Raw genomic sequence first — 21,281 nt, 5'->3', positions numbered from 1 at the left:
CGGCCAGGCGTCGCCCCGCCCGGGGACGGGCGGGCCCCGCGCTCGGCTGTTTTTGGAGCGCTACTGCGTCACGCGCGAAGGGAGCTTTGCCCGGGCAGCATGGCTCGCAAGCGCAGGGCGAGAGGGGAGCTGCGGGGACGCGAACCGCGCGGCCGGAGTGCCAAGGGCAAGACCGCGGCCCCGCGTGAGGAGGAGGCGGGTGAGAGCGAGGCGGAGCCGGGCCCAGCAGGGAGATGCGGCCGGAGGGCGGAGGCAGCGCGGGCGCGGGCGGCGGAGGTGCGGGGCGGAAGCCGCCGAGCCCGTCCTGCGCTCGGGAGACGCAGTTGCGGTGGCCGCGCCGGGCGGGCCCTGGTGCCGCTGCCCGGGTCCCCGGCACATCCCGGCGCCTTTGTGTTCCCCGCCGGCCCCGGGCGCCCCCGCGAAGCCCCGTCCGGGTCCCGTGACCCAGAGGATGAGGTCGAGCCTCCGGGCATTTGCTGAGGGCCGGACGGGGACAGGCGCTCTTTTGTGTCCCCGGAAGACACGGTCCGGGGCGTGGAGTGCAGTGCGGTGGTTGGTGCGGACTCCCGGGATCGTGGCCCCGACCGGACCTCACCCGAGTGCGATCCGACCCCACCTCCCCGCCTGCCTGCCGGACAGGCCCCCTGACTGACGCGGGCAAAGCGCAGCTCTTGGTTTTTCCTGTTCAAACACGCTTTTCTCATTTTTCCCAACTGAATAAATGAGCCCTTCACCCCCGTGTTACAGCACCCTCCCGCCTCCTCCCGTGCGTCCGCGCCGCCTGGGAACTGCCCTCCACCTGCGCCCCTTGTTTCGGTGTCCACAACCCCCGCTCCGCTGTCCAGCCCAGCGAGTGCGGCTGGCTCTTTTCTGGCTTCCCCTCATCCCTCGGCACCTGGGTGCCCCACCTGGCCGCCCCAAAGACGTTAACAACAGAAGTGTGCCTCGCTCCCGCCCCACCCTGGTCTTCCACCGCCCTGTTCAGGCATGCGTGCCCCTACCTGATCTGGATGCCGTCCCCCCCTTGTCTCCTACCACTCTCCCTTGCCAGGTATCCTCCTTGTTGGCCCTCGTTCTGTTGCCCAAATATGCCAAGTTATTTGCCCTTTGATGTTTGAAACCTTTGCTGTTGATGTTCCTTTTGCCTAGAATAATCTCCCGGGGCTCTTGCTGGAACTCTTGTTCTTTCAGGTCTCAGACCCTCCATGAGCGTCCCACCTAAGGTGATCTTTCTGGGGCGCTTTCTACCATCGTACAGTTCGTTGCTCTCCCACCATCTTTCTCAGTGTGTCATGATCTTGTTAATTTTTGATTACCTATCTAGAAGTTAAGGTTCAGGAAAGCGTGCCTTTCCCGCCACCCCTGCATCCTAATGTTCTCCCCGGCAGGCCCCCCAACATATACTTAATAAATACTATAAATCTGTGCAAAATGCGTGTCATAGACAGGGTGTCTGGACCTTCTGGAATAACTGGGTAGAAGATTAGACTAAGTAACGCTTTCCTGCTTCTGTGACATGAGATTATGTAATTCTGAACACATTCCGAGTTCATCAGCCGTTAGAATGTTGGCAGTCCATTAGGTTAATCAAATGGTAAGAAGTCCTAAACTTGGGAGGTGATTTACTCCACATTTAATAATACAGGTTCCATTTTTTTTTTTTTTTTTGCAGTACTGGGGATCAAACTCAGGGCCTTGTGCTTGCGAGGCAAGCACTCTGTCAGCTGAGCTATCTCCCCAGCCCTGGGTTTCATATTGTTCATGCAAATATTCATTCAGGTAAATTTTTTTTTTTTTTTTTTTTAGTATCTGGCATGTGCTGTACATCATCTGGGTGACACAGACGATCAGAGATGTCTTGGAGGAACTTAGAATACTGTTGACATAACATGCCTATAAAATATTCAAGGATAGCAAATTAAATATCATGAGAGAAGGTGCAAGCCTTTTTCACTTCCAAAGGAGTAATCAAGTTTGACTCTAGACTGGGAAATACTCTGTGAAGGGGTCGAGCTGTCCGGTGTGCCCCTCTCAGGCTGGGGCCATGAAAGAGAGTGGGTGTTACCCTCAGATTGTGTGCTGGGCATGTAGCAGTTCAGAAAGCTGAAGTTTTAATCTGATGAAAATGCTTCCCCCCTGTGTAGCATTTCTCCCCGATCAGTACTTCACCTGGGCACCAGTGTTGGGTAGCTCCAGCGCTTAGTAGTTGTGTGCACTTGGGGAAGTTATTGGGGACAAATGATTTAGACCTTGAACCTCCTTTGTGAAACAAAACTCCCCTACAGGATGCCTGTGAGTTCAGTGAGGTAGCGAATAACGCCTTTGGCCTGGTCCCACGTCAGGTATCAGTTGGACTAGCTCAGCATCTAGGCGAAGGCTGGGAAGGATGCCCTCCAGTTTAACTCATAAACTGTGGCACCCAGAGGCTTAGCAGTACGTTTCCAAGGCAACCTGCAGGGTTGTGGTTGGGTCGTAGAGCATAGACCTAGCAGTTGTGGTTTAGATGAAGGTGACAATAATTTGGGGGCTGTTCAGTGTCATTTCTAACACTATACCAGTGTAGATTTTTGTTTTTCCAATAAGCGTTGGCAGTTTTTATTTTGATTATATAAAAAATAAAATGTTTGAATACAGATAGACTAGAAGACAGCAACAAAAATAGTAATAGAATGATTAAAAATGGTAGGATTAGAAGTTTTTTTTTTTTTTTAAATCTCATTCTGTGATTTAATTTTTTTTAAAAATAGGGTTGGAAGTATAGCTTAGTGGTGAAGACTTGCCTAGCACGCACAAGGCCCTGAGTTCAATCTCTAGTCTCGTTAAAAAAAAAGTTTTTTCTATAATGAACATGTAGTAATTTTATAATCAGGAAAGAAAAAATCAATACTTTCTTTAGAGTTGAAAACTTCTGTTGGGCTGGGGATATAGCTCAGTTTGGAGAGTGCTCGCCTCGCATGCACAAGACCCTGGGTTCAATCCCCAGCACCACAAAAAAAAAAAAAAAAAAAAAAAAAAGTAACTTACAAATAATTAAAAAAAATTCTGTTAATATTTCTAACATTTTGTAAAATTTCTTTTGTTGACATTCAACTAATGATACCATCCAATAATGTCCCAATCTTCTCCCTGTGAAGACACCTTATATATCTTTTTTTAAAAAAATATTTTTTTTAGTTGTTGATAGACCTTTGTTTTATTTATTCCTGTGCGGTGCTGAGAATCAAACCCAGTGCTTCACACATGCTAGGCAAGCACTCTACCACTGATCTACAATCCCAGCCCTTTCTATATCTTTTGGATTTCAGAAATATTCGTTATATCAGGAAGATGTTTCAGAGAAATCTGGTGACCTTCTGCTTGAGCTGTTATGTATTTTTGATTTACTTGTTTTTCTTCTTCATTGTGAACAATTAAAATTGAAATACGTTCTGCTGAGATACCAAAGTTTTTTGGCACTTCTGTGCATGCAGATGCAGGTGATGCTCAGTTGCTTTGGACAGTTAGGAACAGGGTGGTCTTCCTCATTGCTTTCTTGTCGCTCTGAAGACCCCTGTGGTTTCTTCATAGTGCTCTATTTTGATGCCTTTATTGATCTAACTCATTCATTCCTCTGACAACTCTTTATTGAGCAGCTACTATCTGCAGACCCTGTTTTCCGTGCTGGGATTATAGCAGTGAACAAGGCAGACAAGATCTGTGTTGTTATGATGCTGAAAATATGGGGAGGGTCAGGTGCACAGGAACAAGATTGGAATCCCCCATTCCCCAGTTCACGTGGTGGTGGAGCTATGATGAAATCGAGGCAGGTCATTGCGTTAATAACCTGTCCTGTGTGTGTGTGTGTGTGTGTGTGTGTGTGTGTGTGTAGGAGGCAGCTACATCAGAATCCATGGTCAGGGAAGGCTTCTGAGGAGGTGACGTTTTGAGCCAATTACTGAACCTGATTATGAGCCACTGGGGAGAATGTTCTAGGTGGAAGGAAGGGTAAGCTGATGATGGAGGAGGGAGGGCGCCTGGTCAGTTGACTGGACACAGCATCAAAGGGGCGAGTGGGACACATCGAGGTGGGAGAAGTGACAGCATCCTGAGCTTGGAGATCAAGCCGAGGAGCTTGAATTCTGTCCTAAGTATGTATATGAGCTGTGATACGTAAGCTAGGAGGTTTATGCACTGTTCTTTTTTTAAAAAAAATTTTTGTAAATCTCTCTTCAACATGAATTTTCTTTGAATCCTCCATGGCAGATGCTTCCTTTTCCTGCATTGGACTCAGGGTGTTCTTAGCAAATCTCAGCAGTTGACCAGGCAAACGACCGTGGTGACTTCTGTACTACTGAAAGAACAGCACTGAGCTCACGGAGGCTGGTTAGGCAGGTTTTTGTACCCAGGATTGATCCGGGGTGCTCAGCCACTGAGCCACATCCCCAGCCCTTTTTATGTTTTATTTACAGACAGATTTTTTTTTTTTCAGTAAGTGTTGGCAGTTTTTATTTTGATTATATAAAAAATAATAGGGTGTTGCTGAGTTGCTTAGGGCCTTGCTGAGTTGCTGAGGCTGGCCTCGAACTCATGATCCTTCTACCTTAGCCTCCTGAGCCGCTGGGATTACAGGTGTGCACCACCATGCCTGGCAGACAGCTCTTGAGCTTGGAAAGTGATGAAAAATAGCCTCCAGATGTGTAGGGACCAAAAAACTAACCAACCAACCAACCAAATAATCACAGCAAAGAATAAAGGAAAAAAAAAGAAAACCTCATTTATATTTCTATCATCCAGAAACTACCACTAAATAATAGACCATTTCCCTTCTAGTCTGTTCTTCTCACACATACCAGAAAGTATACTGTAAAAACAACTTTGAATGCTTAACATTATGTCATTTCATGTCATTTTTTTTGTCTTAATAGATGACCAAATTATATTTCGTTGTGTGACTGAATTTACTTAATGATTATCCTATGATTGGATACTCAGATTTTGAAAAATCTTTATGGATACTATGAGTAGTGATACACTGAACATCTTTTAAATTGGGTTTTATGTTTCTTTTTCTCTTAATTCTTCTGCTTTCCCCAAATACAGAAATAGCAGCTGTACCTTCTTAGTTACCAAATAAGTGTGGTGACACCTCTGTGTTTTTAGGTTAGTTGATATGAAATATTTTGTATATTTTTATTCATAGAGGGCTAAAGACCACGTAAGATGCAGAAATCTAGATTTTGAGGGCAGGCTACTCAAACCGTCAGACCATAAACCTTTATGGGCTGGGGCGGGGGCTCAGTGGTGGAGCGCTTGCCAGGCACGTGTGAGGCCCTGGGTTCGATCCTCAGCATCACATAGAAATAAATAAAATAAAGGTATTGTGTCCACCTACAGCTAAAAATAAAAGATAAACCTTTACGTATCCTCTGGTCTTAGAATAAGACATCTATTCCCAGATTTGAGTCATTGATTTTGAAATATTTCTTTTTTTAAAGCGTTTGCTAAGTGTTTTTTGATCATGACTCTATTCCAATGTTTAAAACTTGGGGAATGTGCAGATCCCTTTCATAAAACATTGTAAAGACAGAACTGAGAACTGGGGTGTAGTTCAGTGGATGAGCACTTACCGAGCGTGCGTGAGGCCCTGGGTCCCATCCACACTGAAAAGAACAAAAAGGAAAGAAGAAGAAAAAAGACACTGAATCGAATCAATGATTCATGTAGCATTCAAACATCTCTCTCTCTAATGTGGACTTTATTTGAATTAAATTATGTTTTATTTATATCAAAAGGGAGAGTCCCCTAAACCCCATGCAAAACTACATTCTTGGAGAATATAAATACCTGTCTGAAGAGTCAGACAAACTATGAGCGAAAGGGGTGCATTAATTTTATATTTGAGGTTAATATTGCATTCCCTTTTAGGACTTTAGTAAAAGCTACCGTTTTTTTTTTTTTTAATTTTACAAAATTAAATGAAGCAGGTGGAGGAAGATTTATTTATGTGAATATACTTGCAAAGTAGGAAAATAGTTTTCCTGGGCCACTTTATTTATCAGAGTATTAAAATTAATAATATCACATGTAAACAGGTAATATGTTTAGATAACCTGTCCAACTGAAATCGACAGCTTATGAATTTTAATATTTCCCTTTAACAGAAAATCAACAATAATTATTTTAAGAAGATAATGGTATTCCCAATTCTGAAAAACCTTTTTTTTGAGTTAGGAATGCCTAACCAGTGAAGTCTATGGAAGTATTTCAGAATCCGAAAAAACTGTGGTGTCTGACCACTTCCAGCGGGGAAGCAGACACGCACTGCACTGTCTCACTCCAGCCCTAAGTTTGGCGAGGTGGTTGGTTCGATAGTGCCGTCTAGATTAGGTTGGAAAGGTTTTATCGCAGGATGTGTTTTGAGCAGAGTTCGGGCTAGTTATGCGGCAGGAACACAGGCTGACAAAGACCAGGCGGTGGAAAGACTTGGACGTGTGTGTGCTTGAACTGTGCATGTGAACCTGAACCGTGTGTATGAACTTGAACCGTGCGTATGAACTTAAACCGTGCGTATGAACGTGAACTGTACATGTGAACTTGAACCGTGTGTGTGAACTTGAACTGTGCGTGTGAACTTGAACCGTGCGTGTGAACTTGAACCATATGTATGAACTTGAACCGTGTGTGTGAACTTGAACCGTGTGTGTGAACTTGAACCGTATGTGTGAACTTGAACCGTGCGTATGAACTTGAACCATATGTATGAACTTGAACCGTGTGTGTGAACTTGAACCGTGTGTATGAACTTGAACGTGTGTGTGAACTTGAACCGTGTGTGTGAACTTGAACTGTGTGTGTAAACTTGAACCGTGTGTATGAACTTGAACCGTGTGTGTGAACTTGAACCGTGCCACTCCTGTGGATTCCCCTGCACACAGACCATGAGTCTTGGCAGGGCATGAATAAGCAAGGTGTCCATGAGTGGACTCAGGTGTTTTCCTTGTTGGAGGTCAGCCTAACTGTAAGCTCTGGTGTTTAGACGTCATTTGAGCCCTTCGGTGGTTTCTGCCGTCTCCTGAGAAACAGAGTAAACGTCTGGGTGAGGGGCGGGGCTTAGTCAGGGCAGTGGTTCACCTGTCACCCCAGCAAGTCGGGAGGGAAGCTCCCAGGTCAACTTAGCCAGGCCCTGTCTCAAAAAATCCGAAGGAGGCAGCTCAGGTCAGACCGACCCCTGGCTTCCATGTCTGCTGCTGCAGCATGGGACAGGAACACGGACTGGGCCCAGGTGGACACAGGCTGGGAGCTTCCTGTCGCCCAAACATGGGCGGGTGAACCCTGGTGGAGATGTGGTCGGGGGAGAGCTTCAGACCCTGTCCATAAGCCTCACTGTGTCCGCCTGTCCCGTTGTCCCTCACCTCTTGTTCTGCCTGCTCACCTAGATGTCTTTGAAGATGAGAAACCGGAAGTCCCCAAGAAGAGCCTTGTCTCAAAAGTTTCACAAGGAAGGAAGAAGAGAGGCCGCAGTCACCCGGGGGCCGCGGCAGATGGTCCCGCAAGGAAGAAAGTGGCCAAGGCGCCTGTCCGATCTGCAGACCTCATCGTGAAGGAGGAGGCCGTCAGCGACGGGGAAGATTCCAGGTGAGGTGACGGGAAGCGCCACACCCAGTGTCCAAGGTTCCCCTCAGAGAAGCGGGGACGATGAAACCCGCTCTGCTCTTGTCGCCAGGATCCAGGGAAAAGGAGGACTCTTTAGAGTCTGGTGGACCAGCTAGAGCTGGGGGCGTCTCAGAGGAGCAGCAGCAGCGTGAGTCTGAGATCCCAGCGAGGCCGCCAGGCAGTGGCCGCCCCGCTGCAGGGCCGAGTCCCCTGACTCCTGTCCGGCGCTCTTTGGGCTGCACGGAGCCGGGAGGGGCCTGCCCCTGGGGCGTTCTCTGGCGCCATCTGTTGGGGTCCTCGCTGCCCCTGCCCAGCTGGACTTGTCCGCGTCTGCGCAGCACATTCTTGTACTGTGCTGCTGCGGGCGACGCGCCTGCCTTCTCCTTCCACGTGGAATACTCTCTTGGGGGTCAGGTCTGCGGCCCCCTGCTCCAGGGTTCCCACTGATTCCTCCCCCTTTCCTCCGCCCGTTTCCTGTAATGCTTCTGAAGAGCATCGCATATCCACTACCGTTACTTGTGACCGGGCCACATGCTCAGGCTTACTGCCCCCTGAGCTCTTAGAGGGCCGGGATCATCTGTGAGTCATTTTCACGGGCTCTGGAATCCAGGACTGGCTCTGGTCTGGCAGACATCTAGGTTTTTGCATGGTGAGCGCTCCTCTGAACACGTGGTAAACAGGGGACGTGAGCCTGGTTGACTCTCTGCCTCCTGAGGAAGTTGGTGGATGGTTAGAGGAAGAACAGAGGTGTAAGTTTTATCTTTGCTTCAAGACTTTAGTTGTGGTGTTGACTTTTCCAGAGTCTAATCTAGGCATGGGAGGGTAGTTCAGGAAAGGGCAGCAGTTTCAGGGACATGGGAAAGCTTGCAGACTGGCCACCATAGTTTATTTTTTCTGTTCCCTTGTGAAGAATGCCTCTGAGCTGGGTATGGTGGCACATGCTGTAATCCCTGTAGCTCAGGAGGCTGAGGCAGGAGGATCTCAAGTTGGAGGCCAGCCTCAGCAACAAAGTGAGGCCCTAAGCAACTCAGTGAGGCCCTGTCTCTAAATAAAATATAAAAAGTGGCTGAGAATGGCTCAGGGATTAAGCACCAGCATCAAAAAAAAAAAACAAAAAACTTGAGCTACTGCTTCCTAGGTGGCTCCCTTTGCTGGGTGGATCCCATCTCCAGAGATACCTGCATGGACCAGGAGGCCAGGAGGCTGCCAAGGAAAGCTCTGGGTCTCACCTGAGAGTCAACCGTGTTCAAACCCATGGTAGACAGACATTTCCGCCATGGTTATTGTGAGGAAATTTATGTCAGTGTGGTGTTTGAAAAGACCATAGGCAGAATGGTGTGTGTGTCTTATTAGAACTGAAGACAGAAATGGTGATTTTAAATGTCTGTGCTAAAACCTTATTCTCACTTGATACCAAGTTTCATAGTTTGCACAAACTAAAAGTAACTCAGTATCTGAGCACATTTCTATATGAATTTGCATATATAATTGCATGTTAGCAAGCATTTAGTCTTGAATGATTGTTTTGCTAATTCTGGATTGTTACAACATTCCTGTTATACTCATGTTCTCATTTATGGTGAAATTAGAGTTCTGCCAACTTTGATTTACTTACATCTTTTTTTTTTTGGTACCAAGGATTGAACTCAGGGGTGCTTAACCACTGAACCATGTCCTCAGTGTTTCTTATATTTTATTTAGAGAGAAGGTCTTGCTGAGTTGCTTAGGGCCTCGCTAAATTGCTGAGGCTGGTCTCCAACTTGCCATCCTCCTGCCTCAGCCTTTGGATTGCTGGAAGGACAGGCGTGCACCCCCACACCTGGCCCCTTACATCTTATTTCTTAAAGGTGGAGAGAAAACCACTTCTGAGTTGCTTTACAGGAGCATGAACAAGTGGGAATTCCCTCTTTCCTCTGCCCCCGTGTATACATACAGATATTGCAAGTTTTCCTTCTGGAACTCGTGTTACTATAGTGGTTTCTTTCAACCTCCCCCACCATTCCAAGGCACAGCTGCATTTTCCTTCAGAGCTCTGGGTTTTCCTGCACACAGGTTGTAGGTGAATAGGTTCTTTCTGCGTTGATAGCACATCAGGGTTAATGAGCCCACCAGAGTGCATCTTGAGATTTTGAGACCCATGTTGATGGAGGACATGAGACTCAGCACTCAGTAGTCATCTTTACGTGCACAACTGCAACAATGGAAGGAGCTGTCTTTTTTTTTTTTTTTTTTAGTACTGGGAATTGAACCCAGGGTGCTTAACCACTGAGCCACATCCCCAGCTCTTTTTTGTATTTTATTTAGAGAGTTGCTCAGGGCCTCGCTTTTGCTGAGGCTGGCCTCCAACCTGTGATCCTCCTGCCTTAGCCTCCCAAGCTGCTGGGTGACAGGTGTGCTCCACCGTGCCCGGCAGGAGTTGTCTTTTAAAATCTGTTTAACCTGAACATAACCCTCCAGTGTCTGAGCCACCGCCTTCCTTCTTGTGGTCCTTACACAGGGACTTTTCAAGGGACTTCAAGAAGGCCCATCCAAAGAGAGAGGCTACCGTGAAGGGAAGCAGCAGTGAAGGAGAAGATGAGGAAGAGAGCGAGGAGGACTGGGAAGAGGTGGAAGGTAACGTCTTTGCTTGTCTTCAGAGCCGCCTGGTTCTCTTGGATTCACGTCACTTTGCAATCCTGTTGTTTTCTTTAAAATTCAATCAAACCAAAGACAAGGTTGCAGTTAGTGAGTTGCTGCCTTTTTTTTTTTTTTTAAACTGGGGGTTAAACCACCCAGGGGTGCTTAACCACTGAGCCACATCCCAGCCCTGTTTTGTATTTATTTAGAGAGAGGGTCTCACTGAGTTGCTCAGGGCCTCACTCTGCCTTTTTTGAAGTGTCCCAGTCTCTTGTTTTAGAAAGTTCTGGTTTTGTCTGATATACAGTATCTTAGGGTATTGTTAAACTGTGTCACTATTCCCTGTACTTGTAAATGTCATTAAGTCCCGAGACTTGATTGATTGAGTTTAAATTACTTTTTTTTGTAAGAATACTTACACAGGGCTGGGACTCTGTGGTGGAGCCTGTGTGAGGCACTGGGATCCATCCTTGGCACCATGTAGAAGTAAATAAATAAATGAAACAAGGGTATTGTGTCCATCTACAACTAAAAAAAAACAAGAATACTTAAAGGTTAAGCTGCATACCTCAAATTTCGTCCATTAAGAGGCACCTGTAGGTCCTCCCTCTGCTCGGGCTGCTGAATTCAAGCTAGCTACACTGTCATGTCCTCTTGATGAGGCTCAGTGGTTTGTGGGACCGTTTTTGTATTGTGGCACAAGGTTCTGTTCTAGCCTCACCTTTCCTTTCTTGCTCCAGACCTAAAACCAGCTTTTCCCTCCAAGTAGCCCCAGTGACCCTGCGTGGAGACGGGTACAGAGAAACGCAGGTCTTGTAATTCAGTGTATTCATTGCCAGTTGGGTGTCCTGGCTTCTAGGTTCAGAGCTTCTTTAAAGGTGCTTTTCCTTATGAAGGTCGAAGGTCGCAGTGAGAACCAGCTCAGCAGATCCGGTTCATGTCAGCCAGTGTGTATAAGCTACGTGGTGGGTTAGGAGCTGTTGCATAGCAGTTTCCAAGTTTCCAAGTCATGACTGGATACAGAGCAAATTGTGATCCATCTCATAGTACTCATAAAATGAGGTCTTTTTCCTTCTTTTAAAGAATAAGTACTGGCTGGGATGTGTCTCAGTGGTAGAGTACTTGCCCAACCTGTGGGAGGCCCTGGGTTCCATCCTTAGCATCAAAAAGGGGGTACAAAAGAACAAACCAAAAAAACAACTAAAAAACAACCCCCTCCCTCAAAGAATAAGTATTTACTAAGACATACGTGAGCTCTTAAAAGGAGGTTTTTTTTTTTTGCTTTTTTGTTTTTGTTATTAGGGACTGAACTCAGGGTGCTTAACCACTGAGCCACATCCCCAGCCTGTTTTTATATTTTATTTAGAGACAGGGTCTCACTGAGTTGCTTAGGGCCTCACTCAGTTGCTGAGACTGGCCTCCAACTCATGATCCTCCTGCCTCAGCCTCCAGAGCCGCTGGGATTCCAGGCGTGTGACACTGTGCCCAGGGTGTGTTCTTAATTCAGCTCACTGTGTCTGTGCTGTGCGTGTTTAGTTTTCTCATCTGAAGGTGAGAGACGCGTTGTTGCGTGGGTTAAATGAGGTTAATAGATGTCAAAGACCCAGCCCAGTGACAGGTGTGTTTTAGGAACTCCAGGCGTGACAGGTATGGGGCTCCACGTCCACTCTCCACTTCTCCCTCCCAGAACCTTGATGTTGTTTGGTACCATAGTTATGATTATTACTGATTTAAAAAATCATTGTCGCCAGAACTTGGTGAGCCTGTGCCGGGTGACGTGGGAGGCAGCTCGGCCTTCTCTGCGTCTGTTCTGCCTGCGAAGCCAGTGGAGATAGAGATCGAAACGCCGGAGCAGGCCAAATCGAGACAGAGAAGGTGAGAGTGGGCGCTCGATCCTCGGTTCTTGTCACAGGAGGTGGGGGACACGTGCCGTGAGGGAGGCCTTCTGACAGGTTCCTCGGGAGTGGGGCTGAGTCTGGAGGAGGTCAGGGACCTAGGTGAGCGAGCCCTGGGTTCACCTGCAGGACTGGAATGAGGACCCGGGTGACCGTGGGGGCAGGTGATGGGAGGCTCCCGAGTGCCACAGGCCGAGCAGGTGCATCTTCGTTACTGTGGGGCCAGAGGCTCCAGGAGGCTGAGTGACATTTCAGGAGTCACTCGGCCAGTAAGCAGGGGCCAGGAGCTAAACTCTGCCCCGTTTCCCACCACGTCCTGCGGCAGGACTTAGGCTGGCGCTGGCTGTGGTCGGGGCCCTCCTGTGCCCCAGGATCCCCGGGATCCCGCAGCCTCCGATGACGTGGGAAAACAGAACTGGTTCCATGGTTAGCTGTCCCCCTGTCGATGAGCGAAGAGTCAGGAAGGTTCTTGAAGGTCCCTGAGAGAGATCTGGCCCTAGAACAGTGTCATCCAAATGACTGTCACGAACGTGTGACGTTTGCTCAGTTTTCCTGAGCGGGGCAGCGAGTCAGAGCCAAGTATTCAAGTATGAGACGGCCAAGAAGTAAAGGTGACACGCAGCCCGGAGAAGAGCGGGGCACGGTGGCCGGTCCAGCTGGCGGGGGCCTGGACCCGAGCACTAAGGGAGCTTCATTTAAGTGGGCAGGAAGACTGTGGGATTCAGAGGGAGGGACTTCCTGAGGACCCCAGGAGGGGGGTGGCAGAGACAGCGGGGTTGGGGCTGAGCAGGTGACGCCACCTCCTCTACTTCCAGGCTGCCGCGTAGGAACCCGGGGTAGTCAGAGGCAGCGGGCAGGGTGTCCTCACACACGAGCCGTCCCCAGTCCCCGGGGTTTCCCCAGAGGTCTGGGAAGAGCCTCGCCGCCTTGAGCTGGCTCAGAGGCCCAGAGCTCACTCGCGGCCCCACAGACGGCCACGCACTGACTTGGCGGTTGGAGGAGCCGTCGGAGGCCTGTGCTGGCAGGCAGGCCGGGTGCCGGCCGGTGGCTCTGGGGTAGAGAGATCGTCCTGAGCTCAGTGTGCAGGTGAGAACGAGCGGGAAGCAGCGGAGAACAGCTGGCCTGCACTTGCTCAGCACAGCCGGCCCGCGGGCGGGCGAGCGCAGGTCCCGTGAGTGACGGCGTGGGGGCCGCTGGCAGCTTCCCTCTCAGACTTTCCACTCTGCATTGCAGTGAGAAGATAAAACTGGAGTTGGAGACGTATCTTCGGAGGATGATGAAGCGCTTCAATAAAGAAGTTCACGAGAACACACACAAGGTACGGCGTTCCCGGGAACGGAGGGGGCTGGGCGTCCCTCCCGCCGGGAGAGAGCTCGCTGCGCCGGACGCACAGGCGGCCCTGGCGAGATTCTTATTCCAGCTGAGCTTCTATGTCCTCATCTGTGAAAAGAGAGAGAGAGAGAGAGAGAGAGAGAGAGAGAGAGAGAGTGTGAGTGTGTGTGTGTGTGTGTGTGTGTCAGAGGCTGGGGAGTAGTGTCTAATTTCGGGGGTGGTTATGGGGATTAGGCAAATATTATATGTAAAATTATTTGGGACGTGTACCAGGGACTGAGTACCAGGTTCTTGCTTCCCATCTCTCCTTTCAACCTTTTTTTTTTCCTTTTTGGTACCAGGGATTGAACTCAGGGACTCTTAACCACTGAGCCACATCCCAGCCCTTTCTATATTTTATTTAGACACAGGGTCTTGCTGAGTTGCTTAGGGCCTCACTAAGTTACTGAGGTTGGCCTCCAACTTGTGATCCTCCTGCCTCAGCCTCCTGAGCTGCTGGGTTTACAGATGTGTACCACCATGCCTGGCTTCAGCCATTTCTTAACCTTGATTCTGGTCTTGGTTATAATACAGCAGCTTTGGACTTTAGCTGGTGGTTACTGGAACATGTATATAGACCTGACCAACTCATTATATGGCATTATGGACAGAGACTTGTATAGGTTAAGCCATTCCTAATCCAAAAAATGTCGTATCTGAAATACTTCGGAATCGGAAACTTTTTGACTGAGCATCATGTCAGCACTTTTTAGATTGGGATTTCGGAGTATTCCAGAGTTCTTATTTTTAGATAATAGAAGCCTTATGAGTAAGGTCTATGGCAGTATCCCAAGTCCAAAAAAATTAAAAATCACAAATCTGAAACACTCAGAATACTCAGCCTCTTTAAAACTCATCTTGGGGACTGTGGCTCGTTGGTGTTATGTGAGGGAAAGGCGATGCTGTTAATCACGGTTGGTTGGCCGTTGGGGAAGAAGGTGTCCAGCCGTCTGTGGGTGGAAGGGAAGCCAGCCTGCTTCAGTCGGGGTGAGGGCGGTTGGGGCTCAGGGAGGGGTGGAGTGCGGGCAGCAGCCCAGGGAGGTGGGTGCAGCCACGCGGAGCTGGGAGAGCAGCCGCGAGCCCCTGCCCGCCGCCCAGCTTCTCCATCCAGTCTCTTCTCATTCCTTCCCCGCTTGAGTTCCGCCTGACCTTGGAGGAGCAAATCCCAGATGTGACCGCGTTTCATTTAGAAATCCTGCAGTGTATCTATCTTTAAAAGGCACAACCTCTTGGGACAAAAACGTATGTAGTATGAGCTTTAAGATTTGATGATTAAAGCGAGGTGCGGTGGCGCACGCCTGTCACCCAGCGGCAGGAGGATGGCGAGTTCAAAGCCAGCATCGGAAACTTAGCAAGGCCCTGAGCAACTCAGTGAGACCCTGTCTCTAAATAAAATTCAAACATAGGGCGGGGATGTGGCTCGTGGAGTGCCCTGAGTTCAATCCCTGGTACCAAACAAACACACAACAAAAAGATTTGATAATTAAAACAAAAATACAACGGCAAAAAGTCCTCCCGAAACACTTAAGGGAGAAATATATATTGAGAGAATGAATACCTGCAGAGGAGAAGAGGGTGCAGAAGACTGAGTGTTGGGAAATGGCTACTGCTGCTATTTCTACTTCCTTTCAAGCACTTTTGGCTGCAAATATTTCCTGCCCTCAATATGTCTGAACTTGCCTATCATCCCAGCAGGTTGGGAGGCTGAGGCAGGAGGATTCAGAGTTGGAGGCCAGCCTCAGCAATTCAGTGAGACCCTGTCTCTAAATAAAACATAAAAAGGGCTGGGGATGTGGCTCAGTGGTTAAGCACCCTGGGTTTGATCCCTGGTACCAAAAAAAAAAAAAAAAAAAAAAAAATCTGAACTGGGTCGAGGTGATCTCTGCTGGTTTCCAGCCTTTCTTCCATGCCCACCCCTCCTGCTTTCTCCCCCTTTGCAGGTTCACCTGCTGTGTCTGCTGGCAAATGGCTTCTATCGAAATAGCGTCTGCAGGCAGCCAGACCTGCTTGCCATTGGCCTCTCCATCATCCCCACTCGCTTTACCAAAGTGCCACCCCAAGACGTGGACCTCTGCTTCCTCTCAAACCTGGTGAAGTGGTGAGGCCTTCCGCCCGTCCTGGGAGCCGGAGGGCAGGGTTGAGGCTCTCTTGGGCTGGGCTTCAGGTGGCACTGGACAGGGAGGCACCCGGCGCTATCCCCGTTCTGGAGGGGCGCACAGGCTGGGGCAGAGGAACACTCGCCAGGTCGTTAGGGTAGCGTGTGAGGCCGCTCTGGGAGAGAACGCTGGGACTGGTCCGGGGAACAGGGCGCCTACCCCAGGAAGTGCCATCGGAGTCGGGTCCTCGGCCCCGTGGCATCGACTGGCCAGGCCGGGAAGAGCAGAGCCGCGCAGGGGCTCTCCCGGTTCACTGCCCCGTCTAGTCTTTCTTGTCTGGAGAAGAAAGGGGTCTCCCCTTCACCTTGGCCACACACGGGGCGCTGGTTTCTCTCCAGGTTCATTGGAACGTTCACAGTAAACCCAGAACTCTCCACCAACGAGCAAGAGGGGCTGCAGGCGACCCTGGAACGGAGGTTCGCCATCTACTCCGCGCGCGACGACGAGGAGCTGGTCCACGTGAGTCCCTCCTCAGGCCCCACTGTTCTGTCACTGCTGCCAACAGTGTTCCTGAAAGTGCCACGGGCGCCGTGGGGCACACTTGTCACCTGGCGGCTGGGAGACTGAGGCCGGAGGATTGCAAGTTGGAGGCCAACCTCAGCAACTTAGTGAGGCCCTCAGTAACTCAGCAAGACCCTGCCTCTAAATAAAGTATATAAAGGGCTCGGGATGTGGCTCAGTGGTCAGCCACCCCTGAGTTCAATCCTCAGCCTCAAAAAAAAAAAAAAAAAAAAAAAGTGGTTTTTGTCCTTGGCAGGTGCCTATTAATCCATGTGCTTCAGTTTAGGAGCCTCAGTGTGTCAGCTTTTCTGTCAGTGTGACTAAAATGTCTGACAAGAACAGCTTTCCCTGTTATAAACAGGCATCAGAGAACAGAGAATTAAGTTAAGTCCTTAATCACTGTCTGAGGCTGAGTGTGTTGGTCTCTCTGCATCGTAGATATTTCTGTTGATTCTCCGGGCTCTGCAGCTGCTGACCCGGCTGGTGCTCTCTCTACAGCCAATCCCTCTGAAGTCACCTGTGGCAAAGGTAGGGTCTTGCATCCAGGGAAAGCGTGCAGTCCGTTAGGGAGGGGCGAGAAATTGTTAAACGTTCAGTTCTGTGTGTGTGTGTGTGTGTGTGTGTGTGTGACAGTTATTCATTCATTTTTGTATATTCTGGGTACTAGGGGTTAAAGCCATTGGCACCTAAGTTACATCCTCAGTCTTTTTTCATCTTTTATTTTGTGACAGGGCCTCACTAAGTGACTGAGGCTGGCTTTGAACTTGCCATACTCCTGCTCAGCCTCCCGCTCAGCCTCCCGAGCCACTGGGAGGACAGGCATGCGCTCTACACCCAGCATGAATAGTATGTCTTTAAGAGGCGTGGCACATGCCTGTCATCCCAGCGGCTCGGGAGGCTGAGGCAGGAGGATCGCAAGTTGGAGGCCAGCCTCAGCAACTTAGCGAGGCCCTAAGCCTCTCAGCGACACCCTGTCTCTAAATAAAATATAAAAAGGGCTGGGGATGTGGCTCAGTGGTAGAACACCCCTGGATTTACTCCCCTGCAGGTAACCCCCCATTCCCCCCAAAAAGCCTGTGGTCAGAGGAAGACTGGATACCTGAGTGGGTATCTAGGACTGTGTGCTTGGTGGCTCAGAGTACCCGGTAGAGGTCTGGTTCCCCGCGGTGCCGTAGCTTCTGCTCTGGGAACGGGGTAGAGCGGCCTCCGCCCTGACGAGCAGCGTGGTGCTGTAGGTGAAGGACCGATCTTTTTCTTCTTGGCAGGGTGGTGGTGGTAGGGCTCCAACCCAGGGCCTTGCCCCTGTGGGTGGGTCCTCCACTGAGCCCACAGCAGCCCAGGGACTCTGCTGCCCAGTACCTCCCGGAGGAGGCTCCTGGGTGTGGTCTGGAGCCTGACGGTCCAGGAGTTGGTTTTAATAATCTCTGAATTCTTCCTGGGCAAGGTGGCACATGCTGGTGATCCCTGCGGCTCAGGAGGCTGAGGCAGGAGGATCACAAGTTCAAGACCAGCCTTGAGCGAGGCCCAGCCTGGAAAAAAAAAAAAAAAAAAGAAAGAAAGAAAAGAAAAAAATGGCTAGGGATGTGGCTCAGGGGTGAAATGCCCCTGAGTTCCATCCTCAGCACCAAAATAAGGAAATAAATGAAATAATTTGTGAGTTGTGTGCTGGGGATTGAACCCAGGGCCTTGTGCTTGCAAGGCAGGCACTCTGCTGACTGAGCCCAGTTTGTGAATTCTCAGAAGGGCCTTCGTTCTAGTGCCTAAGGAGTTGCTCGCGGAATGCTGTGTGCGAGGTGGCTGTCGCCAGCGCTGAGGGAACAGACTTCAGGCGAAGCGCTCGGCCTCGTCTCGTCGTAGAGCCGGCGCTCTGGAGTTCAGAGCGGGGTCTGTTTCCGCCTCCCGCGCTCTTCGGGCTGCAGGTCGGCGAACCGGGGGCTCGGCCCGTCAGAGCTGGGGACTCGCCAGCCCGCACCTGGACCCGGTTAAGTGACGGGGTTTCTATCGGTCGCTGGCAAAACGGGAAACAAGGAATCCCATGTCTTCTTTGATTCCAGGGAACGAAGCTCTCCAAGGAGAGACCCACGGAGCGCACTGGGGGCGCCTCAGAAGCCTCCAGCCAGGTCCCCGGAACCGCAGGCACCCCGAAGTCCAGCCCAGCAGCCGGAGGGGAGGCGCCTGCCCGGGGCCGCCACCAGCCCCGCGCCCGGAGGGCGGAGGAGCCGGCGGGCAGCGGACAGCGGACCCGCGGGGAGCGCCTCCAGCGGGGAGGAGAGGCGGGCGGCCCGGGGACGCTCGGCCTCGGGGGCCGTGGGCGCCGGGTGGCCTCCAGGGTCTCGTACAAGGAGGACAGCGGGAGGTGAGCAGGCCGGCAAGCGGTTTCTGACTTTGAGCTTTCCAGCGGGGAGGCCCGGCGATCCTCCGCGAGGACTCCGAACCCGGCCCTCCAAAGCGAGGCGGGCCCCGGCGCCCCCAGGACAAAGCCCGGGTCCAAGAGCGACGCAGCACCCCACGTGGGAGGCCACTCGCAGGGCCCTGTGGCGGCCTCAAGCTCCCCGGGCAGCAAGAGGGGCCACACGGCGCCCAGGGGCGCGGCGGAGGCGGCCGGGGTGGACCAGTGGCTGGAGGTGTTCTGCGAGCGCCGGGCCGCCTGGGTGAGCGTGGACTGCGTGCACGGCGTGGTGGGCCAGCCCCGGCCTGCTACAGGTTCGCCTCCAGGCCCCTCACCTACGTCGTGGGCATCGACAGTGACGGCTGGGTTCGCGACGTCACTCAGAGGTACGACCCGGCCTGGATGACAGCGACGCGCAAGTGCCGGGTGGATCCTGAGTGGTGGGCCGAGACCCTGAGGCCCTACCGGAGCCCGTTTGTGGAAAGGGAGAAGAAAGAGGATCAGGAGGTAAGGCTGGCCCCAGCCGGCAGACCCCGTGGGCTCGCGAAAACTCCTTTCTTCCTTCTCCTTTTTGATGCACGGAATTGAACCCAGGGATGCTCAACCCCTGAGCCACATCCCCAGCTTTTTAGTTTTATTTGGAGACAGGGTCTCACTGAGTTGCTGAGGCTGCCTCTTAACTTACAGACCTCCTGCCTCAGCCTCCTGAAGGCATGTGCCACTGTACCCAGCTAATTCCCTTTTAAAGATTTATATGCCCAGCACTATGTTGGGTATTTTTAGTGTGGTAGCACTTTCCACTTGATCATAATACTGGAAAGCTGGGTTATTACTGCCTTAATTTTACTGGTAAAATGTTATGAACTGAGTGATTAACTTAATAGGTCTTTGAGCTCAGGTTTGTGTGGCTTTGGAGTCTAGATACTTTTATTTTTTTACTTCTTTCTTTGTTATTCATTCATTCTTTCAGGTATGCATGACGATAGAGGTGTATTCTGACAGATTATACAATAAGTTAAGTATGACTCATTGTAATTAGGATCCCGTCCTTGTGGTTGGACATGACATGCATTTACACCGGTCGTGTATTCATATATGAACAGAGGAGAGTGACGTCTGGTTCATTCCACTGTCTTTCCCGTGCCCATCCCCGCTCCCTTCCCTTCATTTCCTTTTGTCTAATCCATGAACTTCTGTTCTTTCCTTCCTCCCTTATGTGAGTCAGCATCCACATATCAGAGAGCACTTTTGGACTTTGGTTTTTGAAGATTGGCTCATTTCGCTTAGCCTGATAATCTCAAGTTCTGTGCATTTACCAGCAAGTGCCATAATTTCATTCTTCTTCATGGCTGAGTAATATTCCACTGTGTATATATATGCCACATTTTCTCTCTGGAGCCTGCCTACTTTGAAGTTATTGTCCCATTATGTATATGAAGCTTTAAAGTAATGCAGGCAAGTCATGAATAGGGCCAAGTGAAAGAAGGAATAACTCATCCATATCTCTTTCTTCTTTCTTCTTTTTTCGGGGTGCTCAGTATTGAACTTGGGGCACTTTACCATTGACCTCCATTCCCAGTGTTCGCCCCCTGCCTTTTTTTTTTCATCTTGAGACGGGGTCTCCTAAGTTGCCCAGGCTGGCCTTGAACTTGCAATCCTCCCGAGTCCCTGAGAGTACGGTGTGCGTGGCGGCAGCTGGTGCGGTGGCTCCTTTTCCATGGCGCATGCAGGGACACAGATAAAAGCTTCACTCACACGCAGCCAAACACGCACCTCCTGGAGAGGGAGGGACTCGGAAGGAGGAAGTCCCTTGTTTCTTGAGGAGGCCTGTTGGGAAGCAGGGACGTCCCGGGCAGAGCACAGCTGTGTCACTGGTTCTGGAAACGACTCTGACCCCAGGAAGAGGCCCTGGCGCCCAGGCAGAGCGTTACTGTGCTTGGTGGAGTGGACTGAGGGTAGTGGGGCCTGGGGTGAGCAGCGTCGTCTGCAGGGGCAGTCTCTCCGTGCTGAGCGTCCACACTGGGCTGCTCTGGTTCCTCTTATTTAGTACACGTGGCCAAGTTGACCGATCTGTTGGGGTTTGTGAAGGGGCGCCACGGGAAAACTTGAGAACTTGGTGAACAGGACGCGGCTCACAGCAGTGAGGTTGCCCCCTGAGAGCACAGAGCCCTCAGAGAAGTGTGGGGAGAACCCGGGTTAATTGTGGTGGGAAGAGAAAAGCTGCAGGAGCCAGTCACAGTGGCGCACGCCTGTCATCCCAGCGGCTCAGGAGGCTAAGGCAGGAGGATCGCAAGTTGGAGGCCAGCCTCAGCCACTTAGCAAGGCCCTGAGTAACTCAGCGAGACCCTGTCTCTAAATAAAATATAAAAGGGTTGGGGACTTGGCTCAGTGGTTAGCACCCCTGGGTTCAGTCCTGGTACCAAAAAAAAAAAAAAAAGGTACAAGATGCGAACGGTCATCCAGTTTTCTGTGGGAGCAGAATCAAGTGGGCCCACGTTCTCGGACAGTGACGCACTGAGAGATCCGGCCTTCTTACTGAAGAAAGCGTTTTCCTTCCTTGCAGCTGTTCAACGAGCAGGCGCCGTTCTGCTCAGGGTGGTCAAGGTGTCTGAGGGTTGGGAAAAGGTCGGGTGACTTTCCGAAGCGCCCCAAACCGCGGGGGGATTTAGTTCTTCCCAGCTTTTGATGAACCCACAACCTCCTTCCCGCCCAGAGCTACAT

General features: G+C 50.6%; 1 protein-coding gene across 1 annotated transcript in view; it reads left to right on the top strand.

Annotated features, from left to right (window-relative positions):
* Positions 1–6: 6 nt before the first annotated feature.
* Xpc (XPC complex subunit, DNA damage recognition and repair factor) overlaps positions 7–21,281 on the top strand; it is a 29,636-nt gene continuing 8,361 nt past the window's right edge. Inside the window, 10 exon segments of the mRNA XM_047534714.1 lie at positions 7–199; positions 7,416–7,614; positions 10,130–10,245; positions 12,000–12,123; positions 13,377–13,461; positions 15,455–15,612; positions 16,009–16,129; positions 16,610–16,699; positions 18,226–18,859; positions 18,862–19,067. Of these exon segments, the coding sequence (XP_047390670.1) occupies positions 100–199; positions 7,416–7,614; positions 10,130–10,245; positions 12,000–12,123; positions 13,377–13,461; positions 15,455–15,612; positions 16,009–16,129; positions 16,610–16,699; positions 18,226–18,859; positions 18,862–19,067 (1,833 nt within the window). The 5' untranslated portion in view covers positions 7–99.

Source organism: Sciurus carolinensis, chromosome 19 (genome assembly GCF_902686445.1).
Source record: "Sciurus carolinensis chromosome 19, mSciCar1.2, whole genome shotgun sequence".
Taxonomy (NCBI): domain Eukaryota; kingdom Metazoa; phylum Chordata; class Mammalia; order Rodentia; family Sciuridae; genus Sciurus; species Sciurus carolinensis.
The sequence above is the reverse complement of the archived record's forward strand: the minus strand, read 5'-3'. Positions and strand labels throughout refer to the sequence as shown.